General features: G+C 50.9%; 1 protein-coding gene across 1 annotated transcript in view; it reads right to left on the bottom strand.

Moving 5' to 3' along the window:
- Positions 1–1,875: 1,875 nt before the first annotated feature.
- The window catches only part of SLC25A33 (solute carrier family 25 member 33), a 40,115-nt gene continuing 25,343 nt past the window's right edge, over positions 1,876–16,647 (bottom strand). Inside the window, exons 3-7 of the mRNA XM_062193085.1 lie at positions 11,765–11,842; positions 10,784–10,884; positions 6,585–6,651; positions 4,166–4,446; positions 1,876–2,433 (exon numbers count right to left, since the gene is read on the bottom strand). Coding sequence (XP_062049069.1) covers positions 2,231–2,433; positions 4,166–4,446; positions 6,585–6,651; positions 10,784–10,884; positions 11,765–11,842 — 730 coding nt within the window. The 3' untranslated portion in view covers positions 1,876–2,230. The remainder of the gene's footprint in view (positions 2,434–4,165; positions 4,447–6,584; positions 6,652–10,783; positions 10,885–11,764; positions 11,843–16,647) is intronic.

The raw sequence follows: 16,647 nt of genomic DNA, 5'->3' as shown, positions 1-16,647 counted from the left end.
GTTAGAGCCTTTCTGGACTGGGAAGAACCCAGGTTTATGATGAACATGGGCATAGAAGGAGTTTACTAAAGGCTTCAGTTAGAGCCTTTCTGGACTGGGAAGCCCTTGCTGTCACACATCTTAGAAGCACGGGAGCCTCACTGAAGTCACTCATTCCTAGATGGTTGTCGAGAGCTCAACGCCACCAGCCACCCTCCCCTCGACTACAGAGGTGAACAGATCAGACGCAACTTCAATACAGCTGAGAATTATCCTCCTCGCCCGGCCTCAGCGTCTGCCATTGAATCTGAAACCACAACGCACCAGGAATTAGAAGCAAGCATCACCCAGACGTTCAGGTTGAAAATCACGTGAGATTCCATGAAAGAGCTCCTGGAGGTCTGGTCCACTCACCTGCTTTTTGTCCCACAGCGATCCTTTTCCTTTAAAATCAAGGGGGTGGCGCTGATGTTGGGACTCGACACTGGCAATCCGTACGGCTACTGGTGTGACTCTCAGCTGCTCCACTTCCAATCCAGCTCCCTGGGCCCCGTGGGACACCCAGATGGAGTTCCAGGGCTGGGCCAGGCCACGGGGGCAGTGAACCAGCCATGGAAGACTTCTCTCTGCCTCTTGTCCCTCCCTAACTCAGCCTTCCTAATAAGTAAATAAAAACGAGGGGGTTCGCTCCTGTTGTTTTTGGAGTATTTAAACACCGCCAGTGCCCCGTCAGAATACAAGCACTCCCCCAGGGCTGGCAGGCGGTCCCCTGGACTGCTCCTCTTCTCCCAAAGTAGAGACCCAGTGACAGGGTGACACACTGGGGCAGGGCGACTGCTTGTGGCATTCTACAGGCACAACCACTCAGAGGCTGCGCGGTCCAGGCTCTCAAGTGTCTGAGCGTGACCAGGGGGAAGTTCTGGAAGCATCTCCAGGAGCCAGACAACTGATGAACAGTTCTTTAGAGCTGCTGCGTTTGGTGCAGTGGTCAAGACCCCACTTGGGTGACCACATTCCACTTCACAGTGCCTGGGTTTGAATCCTCTTCTGCTTCCCATCCCAGCGTCCCGCAAACGTGCATCCTGGGAGACCCAGGCTCCTGGCTTTGGCCTAGCCTGCCCTGGGTACTCAGGAGTGGGCTCGCAGAGGGAAAATCTGTCTCTCTGCCTTTAAGTACATAAACATAAGGAAAATTTAAAAAGCTCCCGCCTTTGGTTCGCATGGGAGAGAAGGTAACTCAGGGGTCGGGGTGGCACGTGGCCCAGCAGGTTGAGCCACCTGCGTGACTTCAATGACGTCTAAGGTGCACGACAGGACAGGGCTTCCTAGTCCAGAGACGCGATCTGACTGCAGCACTTAGGAATGCCCCCGAATTCCATGTTCACCGTGAAACCGGACTTTCTCCTCCAGATGTTACCTAGAGGTTAAGCTTGCATCCCACAGACGTCCGACATCAGAACTGCAGTTCGAATCCCAACTACTCCGCTTCCGATCCAGCTTCCTCCTAAGGTACCTGGTAAACAGATGATGGCTCAAGCGCTCGAGCCCCTGGCATCCCCATGGGAGACCTGATGGAGTTCCAGCTCCTGGCTTTGGGCCTGGCCCAGCTCCAGCTGTTGGGACCATTTCAGGAGTGAACCAGTGAATGGAAGATCTCGCTCTCTCACTGTCACTCTGCCTTTCAAATAAACAGATAAATAAATAAATAATCTTTTTAAAAAGTTTTTTTTTTTCATCTCAGCAGCCCAAACACTTAGATCATCAACCTGTGTGGAAAAGTGGCAAAGACAAAGGAGAAACGGAGCTGGGAAGTTGGTCCTGTCCCGCACGGCACCACCGAAATGTGCCGCTTCCTGCCTGCGCAGCAGCGAGACCTTCAAGTCCCCACGTCACTGTTTCCCCTGTATTGCCCGAGCCCGGGCCCGTCTCACGGTCAGTCCTTTGCTTGTGTCTACAGCACTACAAGCATAAGAGAGGACACCACCAAAAGTGTAGACTTAAATTAAATAGCATGATTTAATTTAGTTACTGCTTAATTCTGAATTCTCTTAAGTTAAAAAAAAGTTATAATTAACTATTAACGTTAATGAATTTAAACCTTCCAGAAAGCATGAATCCAAAAGGAAATGTCCCACAGGAAATATGAGCCAGGGATTTTATGGCCAGTTTCAGTCTCAAACGTTCTAAACAACAATGGGGAAAAAAATCTCTAGAGCTTTCTGAGTCTCGCAGAACACGGCTTTTGGGCCTGTTACTGGGTTCGGTCCTCTAACAGGTACACAATCAGCTCGTAGGTGGACAGCACAATGGCAGTGTTGGGGATCTGCCGGATGAGCTGGGCAAAGAGCCCCCGGTAGAAGGCGAGGTAGCCCTCCTCCCGGAACACCAGGCGCGCCGTCTGCAGGAAGGTCTTGTACTTGGTGCCCTCCTCCCGCAGTCGCGTCCGGATGACCTCTGCAGAGACAGGAACACCCAGTTATGCTGCAAGTCAGACGGGAGAATGGAAGACAGCACACAGCTCTCTCACTCCACTGGACACTCTGAATGCCCTCAGCTCTGCTTGGACAGGGTGACCTCAGATGTGCGGGCAAAGGAACGTCAAGTTCTGTTCAGAACATCTTGTTCCCCCAACCCTGGCCTCTCCTGGGCTCCTTCTCCTCTCTGCACTCGGCCCAGCATAGGAACCACCCCCTCCTGTCTCAGCCTCTGCCCCAGACGCCCAGAGCCCCAGCACACCACGGGGGGGGAGGACCTGTTCCTGCCTCGGCTGACCTTGTGCACTTGGCACAGCTGACAGAGCAGCAGGCTTCTCACAACAAAAGCTGCTCTTCACGCCACGATAAACCGAGCTTTCCTTTTTCTTAAAGTAGGGCAGCACATTAGTAATTTTATAATTCTTAAAAAACAGGGGCAGGTGTTTGGCCTGGTGCCAGTTAAGCTTCCAGCAAACCATATTGGAGGGTCTGGGGTCGTTCCTGGCTCCAGCCTCCTGTCCCTGCAGACCCCTGCCATCCACATGGGACACCTGAACTGAGTTCCTAGCCCCTGGCTTTGGCCCGGTAGTGGCTGCTGCAGACTTCTGGGAAGTGAAGTGGCAAATGGGAGCTCCCTGTCTCTCTTAACTAATCAGTTAACTAACCAGTTAACTAACCAGTTAACTAATCGAAAATAAGCCTGGCCAAGAAGCTTACTCAGCACCCATCCAGGTGGATGCTAAGCGATTTTTAAGTTTGGCTCCACATAATTTTTTTGAATAAAGGAATTTTACATAAAATTTAAAATGAAATAAGGGTTCTGGTTCTCTGGAAGCAGGAGGAGCTCCGCATCACAGGGCCCACGGCAAGTGTGGCACAGTCAGCTGGGGGTGGGGTGGGGGCCGAGTTGCCACCACCCCACACTCTGTGAGGTTACAAGCAGTTTCACACAAATGTACTCACCGTACCTGCAGGTGGGGGCTGGGCATCCCTAACCCGAAAACCTGACATGTTGTGAGCAGCAACACGATGCTCACGGAGTTTCAGGTTTTGGAACAAGAGGCTTAATGGGTAAAGTCTATGCAGATATTAAAAGATCCAAAACACTCCAAAATCTGAAACACCTCTGGTCCCTAGCATTTCAGATAAGACAGCCTCAGCCTGTTGTATTTGTGTTGCAGCTTGCGCATCACACTGCCAAGTGACGAGCCTGCCAGCTGCTGACTGCTTGGGAAGAAGGCGAACCAGACCCCGGGGATGGGCGAACCAGACCCCGGGGATGAGCGAACCAGACCCCGGGGATGGGCGAACCAGACCCCGGGGATGGGCGAACCAGACCCCGGGGATGGGCGAACCAGACCCCGGGGATGAATGAACCAGACCCCGGGGATGGGCGAACCAGACCCCGGGGATGGGCGAACCAGACCCCGGGGATGAATGAACCAGACCCCGGGGATGGGCGAACCAGACCCCGGGGATGGGCGAACCAGACCCCGGGGATGGGCGAACCAGACCCCGGGGATGAATGAACCAGACCCCGGGGATGAGCGAACCAGACCCCGGGGATGGGCGAACCAGACCCCGGGGATGGGCGAACCAGACCCCGGGGATGGGCGAACCAGACCCCGGGGATGAATGAACCAGACCCCGGGGATGGGCGAACCAGACCATGGGGATGGGCGAACCAGACCCCGGGGATGAGCGAACCATACCATGGGGATAAGCGATGCAGGAAGCGCATCCTTTAGAGAGAGCAGCAGCTGCCATGAGTCCAAAAAAGTTTGTGGAATTTTTCTCAGTTGTGTTTGCAGAAGAGGTTAAGGGAGCTTCTTTCAGATACTTCTTCAGACTTTCATAAATAGCAAAACAGATGATAGTTTCCGAAATTCCAGCGTAGGAGGCCGTCAGTCCTCTATAGAAGCCCCGGATACCTTCCGTCTGGTAGACGTGGCGTGCGCACTGGAGTGTGTTCCTCTGCTTGGAGCCCCTCACTCTGCAGAAAGGGGACAGAGGCCAGGTCACCAGCAGCCCCCGAGAGCCTGCCTCTCACACCACGTCACCCGAAGAAGACCTCTGGGTACACGGACAGCCTACAGGGTGGCGGAACGCGTGTGCCTGGTGCTGCGGTCAGCGACCCTGGCCCACCGGGAGGGCAGGCCAGTTAGTGGGGACACCTGACAAGCCCAGACTGGGTATGTGCATCTGTGTCAAAGGCCATAAAAACACGCTCACAGCCTCTGACCTAGTTCCAGAAAGGGGCAGATGGACCATGATGTTCACCCCAGAGGAAGTGTAATGCAATACCATCAAAACAATCCAAACATCTAAAAATAGGAAGAGATAAGAAAACCCGAGTACACATACAAGATTAATATAGTCACAACAGCAGTAACAGACAGCTGCCTTATGTGGGAATTACATGTCAAGTATAATCACAACTAGGATGCAAAAACATCATAGGAAGACTCACATGTATGCTGCTTCACTTCCAACCCAGCTCCCTGCTAATGTGCCCGGGAAAGCAGCAGAAGATGGCCCAGGAACTTGGGTTCCTACATCCACATGTGAGACCCAGATGAAGCTCCTGGCTCCTGGCTTCAGCCTGGCTCAGCTCTGGCTCTGGCAGCCATTTGGGGAGTAAACCAGTGATGGAAGATCTTGCTCTCTTTTCTCCCCCTCTCTCTCCCCCCACCCTCATCTGCTTCTCCTTCTCTGTAGCTCTATCTTTCAAATACATAAATAAATTTTTATTTAAAAAAAGAACACTGACAGATGAGTATAAGGACGCTTTTTCTAATTTAATTAATGAATTGGTTAGAGAGGCAGAGACCGACAGGTTCAATCTCCAGACGCACTCAGTAGCTGGCACTAGGCTGGAGCTGGGAGCTCTATCAGGTCTCCCATGTGGGTGGCAGGGGCCCAGCACTCACCTGCTGCCTCCCAGGGTCTGTGTCTAGGAAGCTGGAATCAGGAGCAGAATCTGAGTCGGAACCCAGGTGCTCCCCCACGCACAGCACGTGGGCATCTTAGCCACAGGGCCAGGTGCCCCACATATTCTTTGTCATCATTCTTATCTCCAGATTCTGTATTTTTATTCTATTATTTCTAAATCTATAAAATTATAATCATTGAATAGGTCATAAAATAACTGGTAAAATACTTGATGCCACGGGCAGGAGCTTTGGTGTTCCTCCCTGGCCTGAAGGCTGGGGGACTGTGCACACTACAGACCCAGGACCTGCATGTGTCAGTTTCAGCTGGCCTCTCTCCCTTCTTCATCGTCTTCCCAGAGGCAGTTCCCACACCCCAGCTGGAACGACCTTTTACACACAAAGCCAATCATGCTTCAAACCCTCCCATGCAGGTTCCTCCTCCCTGCACTACTGACACTTGGGTCAGATGGGTCTGTTGACAGGAGTATGTATACTGGAAAGCACCCAACCAACCTGTGGCCCCTAGAGACAGCTCCAGGGGCGGGGGTTAAGACACCACTTGGGATGCCTGTCTCCCACACTGGAGGGCCTGAGTTGGACCCCAGCTCTGCGTCTGATCCAGCCTCCTGCTAATGTGCACCCCGGGAGGCAGCAGTGAGGGCTCAGTTGCTTGGGTTAGGGAGACCCATATAGCGCTCCCAGCTCCTGGCTGTTGCAGAAATCTGGGGAGTGAACCAGAGGATGAAAGAGCTTGTCCATCTCTTGCTCTCTGCCACTCAAACTTTCAAATAAATAGAAAAATTAAAATTAAACAAGAGAGTCCCCAGCGAGTTTCAGGGCAGAAGTTAAGTGTATGTCAGGGGCATCCTGCAGCAACCCTGAGGCCTGAGGCACTTACTGTTCTCCTTACCGACGTCCTCCCATCTAAAGAGGCCGCGGGAGAGGAGTCCACAGTCCTCACACTGGGGCGGGGCCTGCACGGACAGGCAGTGACCATCTGAGGACTCAGTTTGTTACCTTGCTCCTCTTCTCCCCACAATGCTGCAATACAGATCTCAAAACCAAGGGTGTTTCTACGTAGGAAAAACCAGAGGGGATGGCTGAGGACTCCATCCACCCTGTGCCACAGCTGGAACTGGGGGAAGGACCCCCCCACACCGAGGATTCTGATATTAAAAAAGGAACATCAGTGACTTACTTCCGTTCTAGCTGCATCCGGGTTTTAACCATCCATATAGGATTCATTAAGGAATTTGTGATAAAAGCTGCAAGAAAAAACAAAGCACCGGAAGCAGTCATCAGTGCACAGTCAGTACTGCCAAAGCTCTCCGCATCACACAGTGCCTTCTGAAGTCAGGACAGCGACGGCTCAGTAACAGAAGTAGAAGGAAGCAGCTCTATGCTGCACAGGGAAGCCATGTTCCCCTCCAATGTAACAGATGCTGACGCTGGTTATGGGACCCAAAAGAAATCACTACCTGGTCTTTTCAACCTCTAGGTGGTGCTGTTGATATTTCTGTTAATGTGATTCCCAAGATAAGTATGAAACTCTTTTTATGATTATTTATTTTCATCTACTAGAAAGGCAGGGCAAGAGAGTGAGAGCAAGCACAAGAGTGAGAGAAATGCCTTTTATCGCCTGGTTTACTCGGCAAACGCCAGCAACAGCCTGGGGTAGGCCAAGCCAAAGCCAGGAGCCCGGAACTCTATCTGGGTTCCCAAGTGGGTGGAAGCGGGTGGCAGGGGCCCAAGCACTCAAGCTCTCACGTGCTATCTCCCAGGATGCATTAGCAGGAAACTGGATCAGAAGCAAAGCAGGCAGGACTCAAACCAGCCCTCTGATGTGGGAGGCAGGTGTCCTACGCTGCGGCCTGACCTGCTGTGCCACGATGCCTGACCCCCACACTCTTAAACTAAACTTACAAGCTAAGATTCAGAAAATAAAATTAATTCTTAATCAAGTTTAATTAATTTGAGAGGCAGAATGAGAGTGAGAGAGAGAGCCACAGAAAGAAATCTTCCATCCACTGATTCATTCCCCAAACTCCTGAAACAGCCAGGGCTGGGCCAAGTCAGAGCCAGGAGCCAGGAGCTCCATCTGGGCCTCCTATGTGGGTGGCAAGGACCCAAGTACTTGAGCTATCATCTGCTGCCTCCCAGGCACAGCAGCAGGAAACCTGACCAGTAGCAGAGGTAGGACTCAATCCCAGGCACTCCAACCTGGGATGCAGGCACCCCAAGTGGCAGCTCAATCCATCATACCGTTGCCTGCCCCATACATCATTTGTTTTAGACAAGTTGATGATCGAATCCAAAAGACCATCCCTTAGCTAACTTGGAATAGAATTAAACCTCCGTTTACCTGAATCCAGACTTGGAGACTTCACACTTGACTAATCACTCCAGGAAGCTGAAGCTCGGACTGATCTGCTTATAGGAGGGTTATTTCGGTAAAGCCTTTGCCAGGCTGACAGTGTCAACCACCAGACTCCAACACCTCAGGCCTCCACAGTCTCAAGTCAGCAGACAGATCAGATACTAGGAAAACTCCAGATTCCTTCAACCTGGCTTTGTCTACCAGGGATTCTTCTTAAGGTAATTTTGCTAAAGTTACAAAACTCCTTAGCAGCTTTTTGGCTTGTGGCTCACTCACTGTTGGGTTAAACCAAGAGCCGCCTGTTTTGGAACTCTTTGTGAAAACCTACATGGAAATCTTCACAGTAAATGCAAATGCTTTTCTTGACTGAAGGAGCTTTTCTTATAGACATTATTTTCTACTCAGTGTCCAGAAATTATAAATATTCAGACAGGCTGTAATTTTACTTGGAGTAACTGAGGCAGTCAAAAGTGGTGTGTAGGGACCGGTGCCATGGCGTAATGGGTAAAAGCCACTGTCTGCAGTGCTGGCATGCCAGATGGGTGCCAGTTCGAGTTCTGGCACTTCTGATCCAGCTCTCTGCTATGGCCTAGGAAAGCAGCAGAAGATAGCCCAAGTCCTTGGGCCCCTGCACCCGTGTGGGAGACCTGAAGAAGCTCCTGGCTTCAGATCAGCGCAGCTCTGGCTGTTACAGACAATTGGGGAGTAAATCAGTGGATGGAAGATCTCTTTCTCTCTGCCTCTGTCTCTCTGTAACTCTGCCTTTCAAATAAATTAATAACTTAAAAAAAAAAACTGGTGTGTACCCCTTACAATCTGGCAGAGGTGGACATTTTTCATGAAATGCCACTTTACATTCTCTAAAATACCCTTCTATTTAAGCAAACACAAAACTCTCTATGAAAAGACGGCTGGAGCGGGTGTCTGGCCTAGCCATGAAGTTGTCTGGGACAACTGCATCCATGTCAGAGTGCCTGGGATTGAGCCTTGGCTCTGCTTCTGAATCCAGCTTCTTGCTAATGTGTGCTCTGGGAGGCAGCAGGTGATGCCTCAAGTACTTAAGTCCCTGCCACACATGCGGCAGTCAGACTGAGGTTCAGGCTCCTGGCTTCAGCCTGATCCAGCCTTGGCTATGGTGCGCATTTGGGGAGCAAGCCAGCAGATGAGGTATCTATCTTGCTTTCTACCTTTCAAAAAATAGAGACAGCCACGCCAAACAATTTACAAGCCCATGCTGCTTGTTAAGTACTTCTTGGCAAAAAAATCCTGCCATGGGGGCCGGTGTTGTGGCGTAGCAGGTAAAGCCACTGCCTGTGACGTGGGCATCCCATATGGGGGCCGGTTTACGACCCGGCTGCACCACTTTTGATCCAGCTCCTTGATAATGCACCTAGGAAAGTGCTTGAGCCCTTGCCACCCACATCAGAGACCCAGATGAAGCGCCTGGATTCAGCCTGGCCCAGCCCCCACCTCTGTGGTTATTTGGGGAGTAAACCAGTGGATGGAAGATCTCTCTGTAACTCTGATTTTTAACATAAGTAAGTCTTCCCAAAAAAAAAAAAAAAAAAAAAAAAAAAATCATGCTATGAATTTTCTGTATTAAGTGGAATGACTCCCTGAAAAAGGATATAAGCTCAGGGCCGGCGCTGTGGCACCGGCATCCCATATGGGTGCTGGTTTCAAGTCCCAGCTGTTCCACTTCCAATCCAGCCCCCTGCTAATGTGCCTGGAAAAGCAGAACATGGCCCAGGTGCTTAGGCCCCTGTACACGTGTGGGAAACCTAGAAGCAGCTCTTGGCTCCTGGCTTTGGATCAGCCCAGCTCTGCCACTGCAGCCATTTAGGGAGTGAACCAGCAGATGGACGACTTCTCTCTGTAACTCTGCCTCTCAAATAATCTCTCTCTCTCTCTAAAAGATATAAGCTCTCAAAGTTGTCACTGGTCCTACTGAAAAAACTCCATTGCTGGGGTGGGCACTGTGGCATAGTGGGTTAGGCCACTGCTTAGAATGCCCACATCTCACGGTGGAGGGCTGGTTCAAGTCCCAGCTGCTCCACTTCCAATCAAGCTCCCTGGCTAATGCACCTGGGAAAACAGCAAATGATAGTCTAAGTCCCTGGGCCTCTGCCACCCACATGAGACCTAGATGGAGCTTCAGGCTCCTGGCTTTGGCCTGGCCCAGCTCTGGTCATTGAAACCATTTGGGGAGGGAAGTAGTAGATGGAAGTCCCCCCGCCCCACCTCAACCCTCCTCTTATCCCGTAACTCTGCCTTTCAAATAAATAAATCTTTAAAAAACTAAAACTCCACTCCTGGGGTAGGCGTTGTGGCACAGTGGGTTAGGCTGCTGCTTGAGACTCCAGCATCCCACACTGGAGTGCTGGTTCGAATCCCAGCCACTTCACTTCCAATCCAACATTTCCAATCCCTGCAAATGTGCTTGGGAAGCAGCAGATGAAGGCCCAAGTGCTTGAGTACCTGCCACTCATGTGGGAGACCCAGATGGAGTTCAGCCTGGCCCAGCCCTGGCTGGTCAGGCCATTGGAGAAGTGAACCAATGGGTGGTGGAAGATCTCTCTGTCTCTGTCACTCTGCCTTTCAGATAAACAAATCTTAAAAAAATACACATTGCCAGCCCTGACGCCTGGCTGTACAGAGGGCGTGCTGGGCACCATGGGGTGAGACCAAGACAGCAGCTCTGGTTTTAGGAACTAATTTAATGAGGAAACAAAGACATGACTGGAAGACATGTCAATCTTTTTTTTTACAAGAGGCACAACCCCAACCAGCAGCATGCATGAAACGGTGTCAAGTCTGAGGGGAATGAACAGCCTGGTGGTCCAAGAACAGGAGGTCCAGGCACACACTGCTCTCAGACTCACTCCATCAGTCCTAGCACAGAGCTTCAGAGAAGCCAGTTCAGGTGTGGAAGACACAGTCAGTTTCTCTCTTAACTTCCAGAAAACACAACACGCGCTCTAGGAAAGTGAGAACACCCCTCTCTCTCACTAAGGACGTACCTGCAGAGCCAGCCGAGAAGACGTGCACGACGTTGCTGTTAGGCACGAAAACGCCATTGAACTGTTCTTTGGCTTTGGAGTAACATGCAAAGTACACAGCCCTGTTAGAACAGAGAGGACGCATAAGGAGATCATCACTCACTATACAGTATACACACCCTCTACCCTCTGAGACATTCAGGAAAAACTCACGGGAAAGAAGTTGACATGCAACCAAAAACTCGATCTCATCTGTGCTACAACCAAAAACTTGCACAGGCACTGCCAGGAAACTCCAGCCTGCCCCTCCAGACACACAGGTGTCCAAGATAATCTAGCAACTGAGACTGTGGAATCTGTATACGAAGTCCTTCACGCTCCTCCCTTGGGATACAGGCTAATCCTTGAAGCACCAACATATAGGATAACTTTTGAAATTTATAACACTTCTAAAACATCCCACATTTGTTCTGCTTATACCAAGTGAGCATGTCAACTACAACTGGAACTGTTCAGGTGACTCAGGACAGAGTCTTATAGATTCGCACTGAGATGGATGCAGTGTGGCTGGTGGGGCACACTGTACAGTAGCTCTGCACAGACAGCAGGAAGCCTTGCCGAGCCGAGGGCCCAGTTTCGGGGAAAGCGGAGCTCAGAAGCCTTTCTGATTTCTCCCGCCAGCGTTGGCGAGCGCATGTGAATCACCTGGGGACCTCTGACGATGCTGGGGTGCGCCCTGAGGGCACACTGCTAGCCAGCTCCTGGGAACAGCCACGTGCTGACCACACACTATGCTCAGGGCGGCCAGTAGACTTCAGGTGATGACTGCATATTAATTTCCATACCTGAGACCCACCCTGTTACCACCGCTTCTCTGTGGTCAGCTGCATCTAAGCAAACCCAGTACAGAAAAGGAACTGTCCAGCAGGGGCACCTTCGGTAAGAAAGGACTCCGTATCACAGACGGCGTGCAGGGAGCTCACAGAGCAATTCGGTGCTTACCTTGACGGTGCAACTCCAACCAAATTTGGACCCAAGCCTCGGAAAAGTGACTTTGGTCCCTCCTTCTCCAAGATCGACCTAATAATAAGAGGAGATATAACTTCATAAGCTCCCAGCCCCGGGGGATATGCCAGAGGCAAGGCTGGTGGTGAGGAGTGAAGCCCGGTCTGTCACAACACAGGACCAGCGGGCCCCAGCACATGGCTTCGCTTCGGAGGCACTGCTCAGACGTGTTTTCCAGAAGTGTCTCCCCTTGCTGACACAGGAGCAGGATTGCCCAGGTTTGGGGCTGGCAGGTAGAGCCAATGCCTGCGATGCCAGCATCACATACGGGTGCAGGTTTGTGTCCTGGCTGCTCCACTTTTGATCCACTTCCCTGCTAATGTGCCCGGGAAAGCAGCAGCGGATGGCCTAAGTGTTTGGGCCCCTGAACCCACATGGGAGACCCAGATGAAGCTCCTGGTTCCTGACTTCAGCCTGGCCCAGTGCTGGCCATTGTGGCCATGTGAGTAGTGAACCAGTGGATGGAAGATCTCTGTCTTTCTCTCTTTCTGCCCTTTCAAAATAAATAAATAAATATTAAAAAAAAATAATAAAAAGAAAAAAACTTAGTAACTTTCTCAGACTGGATGAGCATTCTTTAAAGCCAGGGCCTAGTACCTCAAGTCTTAGGACTGCTTTTTCTGTTTCTTGTGGTAACATATAAAAGGATACTTCAACAAATTCAAGGGAAATGGAATTAAGTGGTAAGTTTATTTTGGTGCAAAAATGTTGGAAATTCATACTTTTTAGTGATACGCATTTTCATGAACTTTTTGAAGACCCCTTCTATACACGAATTTCAAAAGCTTTTCTGCAATAAAGCAAAATCCATTACTTACATTTTCCATGAACTTTTTAAGGTATCTCATACATAACAAAATTTACCATTTTAATCATTTAAAAGCATTTATTTATTTAATTTGAAAGGAAAAGTGACAGAGAGTGCGAGTGCATGAGAGGTCGATCGACTGATCTTCCACCTGCTAATTCACACCCCAAATGCCCACAACAGCTGAGATGAGGCCAGGCGACAGCCAGGAGCCAGGAGCTCCAACTGGGTCTCCCCTTTTGGGGGCAGGGACTCAAGTACTTGGGCACTAGCAAGAAACTAGATACAGTGGAGTGGAACTTGGACCCCCACACTCCACCCCAATTTTAATCATTTTCAAGAGCAGAGTACGTACATTAGGGTTAAGTATATGAATATTAAACACATTTACATTTTTGTGTGGATACCACCACCAGAAGATGAAACTGAGATCCTGCACTCCTGACACCCGTAGAGCACTCCTCCCTCCTGCTAGCCCTGGCAACCCCCAGTCTGCTGTCTCCAGAATGTGCCCACCAGGAACCTCCCATCATTCCGTCTTCACCTTCACTTAGCAGAGGGTCTTCAAGGCTCACCCATGCTGGAGCACAGGTGGGTCAGACTTTCCTTTTTTTTTTTTTTTTAAAGATTCATTTATTTATTTGAAATGTAGAGTTAGAGAGAGAAAGAAAGATCTTCCATCCACTGATGCACCCCCCCCCTCCGCCCCCCAATGGCTGCAATGGTTAGGGCTGTGTCAGGCTGATGCCAGGAGCTTCTTCTGGGTCTCCCATGTGGGTGCAGGGGTCCAAGCACTTGGGTCACATTCCGCTGCCTTCCCAGGCACATTAGCAGGGGGCTGATCAGAAGTTGAGCAGGCCGGCGCCGTGGCTTAACAGGCTAATCCTCTGCCTTGCGGCGCTGGCACACTGGGTTCTAGTCCCAGTCGGGGCGCCGGATTCTATCCTGGTTGCCCCTCTTCCAGGCCAGCTCTCTGCTATGGCCCAGGAAGGCAGTGGAGGATGGTCCAAGTCTTTGGGCCCTGCACCCGCATGGGAGACCAGGAGAAGCACCTGGCTCCTGGCTTTGGATCAGCACGATGCGCCGGCCGCAGCGGCCATTGGAGGGTGAACCAACGGCAAAAAGGAAGACCTTTCTCTCTCTCTCTCACTATCCACTCTGCCTGTCAAAAAAAAAAAAAAAAAAAGAAGTTGAGCAGCCAGGACGCGAACCATATGGGATGACAGCACTGTAGGCTGTGGCGTAACCCACCACACCACAGCGCCAGCCCCAGACTTTCCACTGCTGTATGTACATTCACTTACTCACTCATCAGTGGACACCTGGGTTGCCTCCATCTTGGCTGTTGTGATAACGCTGCCATAGCCCTGGATGCCTCCATCTTGGCTGCTGTGATAACGCTGCCATAGCCCTGGATGCCTCCATCTTGGCTGCTGTGATAACGCTGCTATAGCCCTGGATGCCTCCATCTTGGCTGCTGTGATAACGCTGCCATAGCCCTGGATGCCTCCATCTTGGCTGCTGTGATAACGCTGCTATAGCCCTGGATGCCTCCATCTTGGCTGCTGTGATAACGCTGCTATAGCCCTGGATGCCTCCATCTTGGCTGTTGTGATAACGCTGCTATAGCCCTGGATGCCTCCATCTTGGCTGCTGTGATAACGCTGCCATAGCCCTGGATGCCTCCATCTTGGCTGCTGTGATAACGCTGCTATAGCCCTGGATGCCTCCATCTTGGCTGCTGTGATAACGCTGCCATAGCCCTGGATGCCTCCATCTTGGCTGCTGTGATAACGCTGCCATAGCCCTGGATGCCTCCATCTTGGCTGCTGTGATAACGCTGCTATAGCCCTGGATGCCTCCATCTTGGCTGTTGTGATAACGCGGCTATAGCCCTGGATGCCTCCACCTTGGCTGTTGTGATAACGCGGCTATAGCCCTGGATGCCTCCACCTTGGCTGTTGTGATAACGCGGCTATAGCCCTGGATGCCTCCACCTTGGCTGTTGTGATAACGCGGCTATAGCCCTGGATGCCTCCACCTTGGCTGTTGTGATAACGCGGCTATAGCCCTGGATGCCTCCACCTTGGCTGTTGTGATAACGCGGCTATAGCCCTGGATGCCTCCATCTTGGCTGCTGTGATAACGCTGCTATAGCCCTGGGTTGCAGGGTGTGCGAACGTCTTTCAAGTTCCTGCTCTAATGCTCTCAGCTGGATTCCGAGAAGCAGAGTTGCTGGATCACAGGGTCACTGTTTAACTTTTGGGGGACCGGTCACACTATCTCCCCAGTGGCTATACCAGCTTCCATTCCTACCAGCAATGCATAAAGCTTCTAATTTCTCCATAAACTCATTAATATTATTTTAAAAAGGTTAAATATGGGGTATTTCAAGATGCCACTTGAAGGGCCAGTGCCCGTCAAGTAGGTGCAGCCTCTCTACTTGTGGCTCTGGCATCCCTTGTGGGCACCGGTTCAGGTCCCAGCTGCTCCTCTCCTGATCCAGCTCTCTGCTATGGCCTGGGAAAGCACTGGAAGATGGTCCAAGTCCTTGGGCCCCTGCACCCATGTGGGAGACCCGGAAGAAGCTCCTGGCTCCTGGCTTCGGATCAGTGCAGCTCTGGCTGTTGAAGCCATTTGGGGAGTGAATCAGCAGATAGAAGACCTCTCTCTCTCTCTCTCTGTAACTCTGCCTCTCAAATAAATAAATAAATCTTTTAAAGAAAAAAAGGGGCAGGAACTATGGTATAACGGGTAAAGCCACCACCTGTGTTGCTGGCATCCCATATAGGCACTGGTTCGAGTCCTGACTACTCTACTTCCAATCCAGCTCTCTGATATGGCCTGGGAAAACAACAGAAGATGGTCCAAGTCCTTGGACCCTTGCACCTATGTGGGAGACATGGAGGAAGCTCCTGGCTCCTGGCTTTGGATCAGCTCAGCTCTGGATGTTGTGGCCATGGGTGTGTGTGTGTGTGAGAATCAGGGGATAGAAGATTCTCTGAAACTCTGCCTTTCAAATAAATAATCTTAAAAAAAAAAAAATGCCACTTGAAATACCAGTATCCAATCATACAATCAGAGTGCCTGGCTTTAAGTACTGGCTCTGCTCCAAATCCTGGCCTCCTGGTAATGTGCACCATGAACGGCAGGGTAGAGGGGAGACCTGATCTGTATTCTGGAGTCCTGGCTTCAGCCTGGCCCAGCCCTGGCTGTGTCGACATTTGGCAAGTGAGCCAATATGTGGAAGATCTCTCTCTGCCTTTCAAATAAATATAAAGGAAAAAGTTTGAAAGCATTCAACAGTCCTGGATTAGGAGCGCCTCAGGAAATCCTCGAGGGCTGCACGGAGCGTTCTGCAGAGGCACCTTCCCACTCCAAACAGGGATTCGCGTCGGTTAAGTCTCTTCTTCAGTGGTCCCATTGGTAAGGCAGCCAACAGAACTCACATCACTGTGGGCTTCTCTAACCTAACCTTCCCCTATTGCTGAGGATTTTCCTTTACTTGGCAGAGTGCGTCCAATGTGCCAGCATTCTAAGTTGGTCCAGCTCACAGGTAATCACATCCTAGTCAAACTTTACCTCCATTACAAGACACTGCGAATGTAATAAAAGTTATCTTTTACTTCATGGAAAGATGTTCCTATAATGCCAACAGTAAAGTGAGTCCTACCAATCCTATTCTACCACTTCTACATTTCCCATTAAGAAAAAGTTTCTGGGGTTAGCTTCATGGTGCAGCAGGTAAAGCCACTGACTGCAAAGCCAGCATCCCATACGGGCACTGATTCGTGTCCTGGCTGTTCCACTTCTGATCTAGCTCCCTGCTGATGGCCTAGGAAAAGCACCAGAAGATGGCCCAAGTGCTTGGGTCCCTGCTACACACGTAGGAGACCTGGAAGAAGCTCCTGGGTCCTGGCTTCAGCTTGGCCCAGCCCTGGTTGTTGTGGCCATCTGGGGAGTGAACTAGGAGATGGAAGATTTCTCTCTCTCTCTCTCTGACCTTCAAATA

This window comes from Lepus europaeus, chromosome 5 (assembly GCF_033115175.1).
Source record: "Lepus europaeus isolate LE1 chromosome 5, mLepTim1.pri, whole genome shotgun sequence".
Classification (NCBI taxonomy): domain Eukaryota; kingdom Metazoa; phylum Chordata; class Mammalia; order Lagomorpha; family Leporidae; genus Lepus; species Lepus europaeus.
The sequence above is the reverse complement of the archived record's forward strand: the minus strand, read 5'-3'. Positions and strand labels throughout refer to the sequence as shown.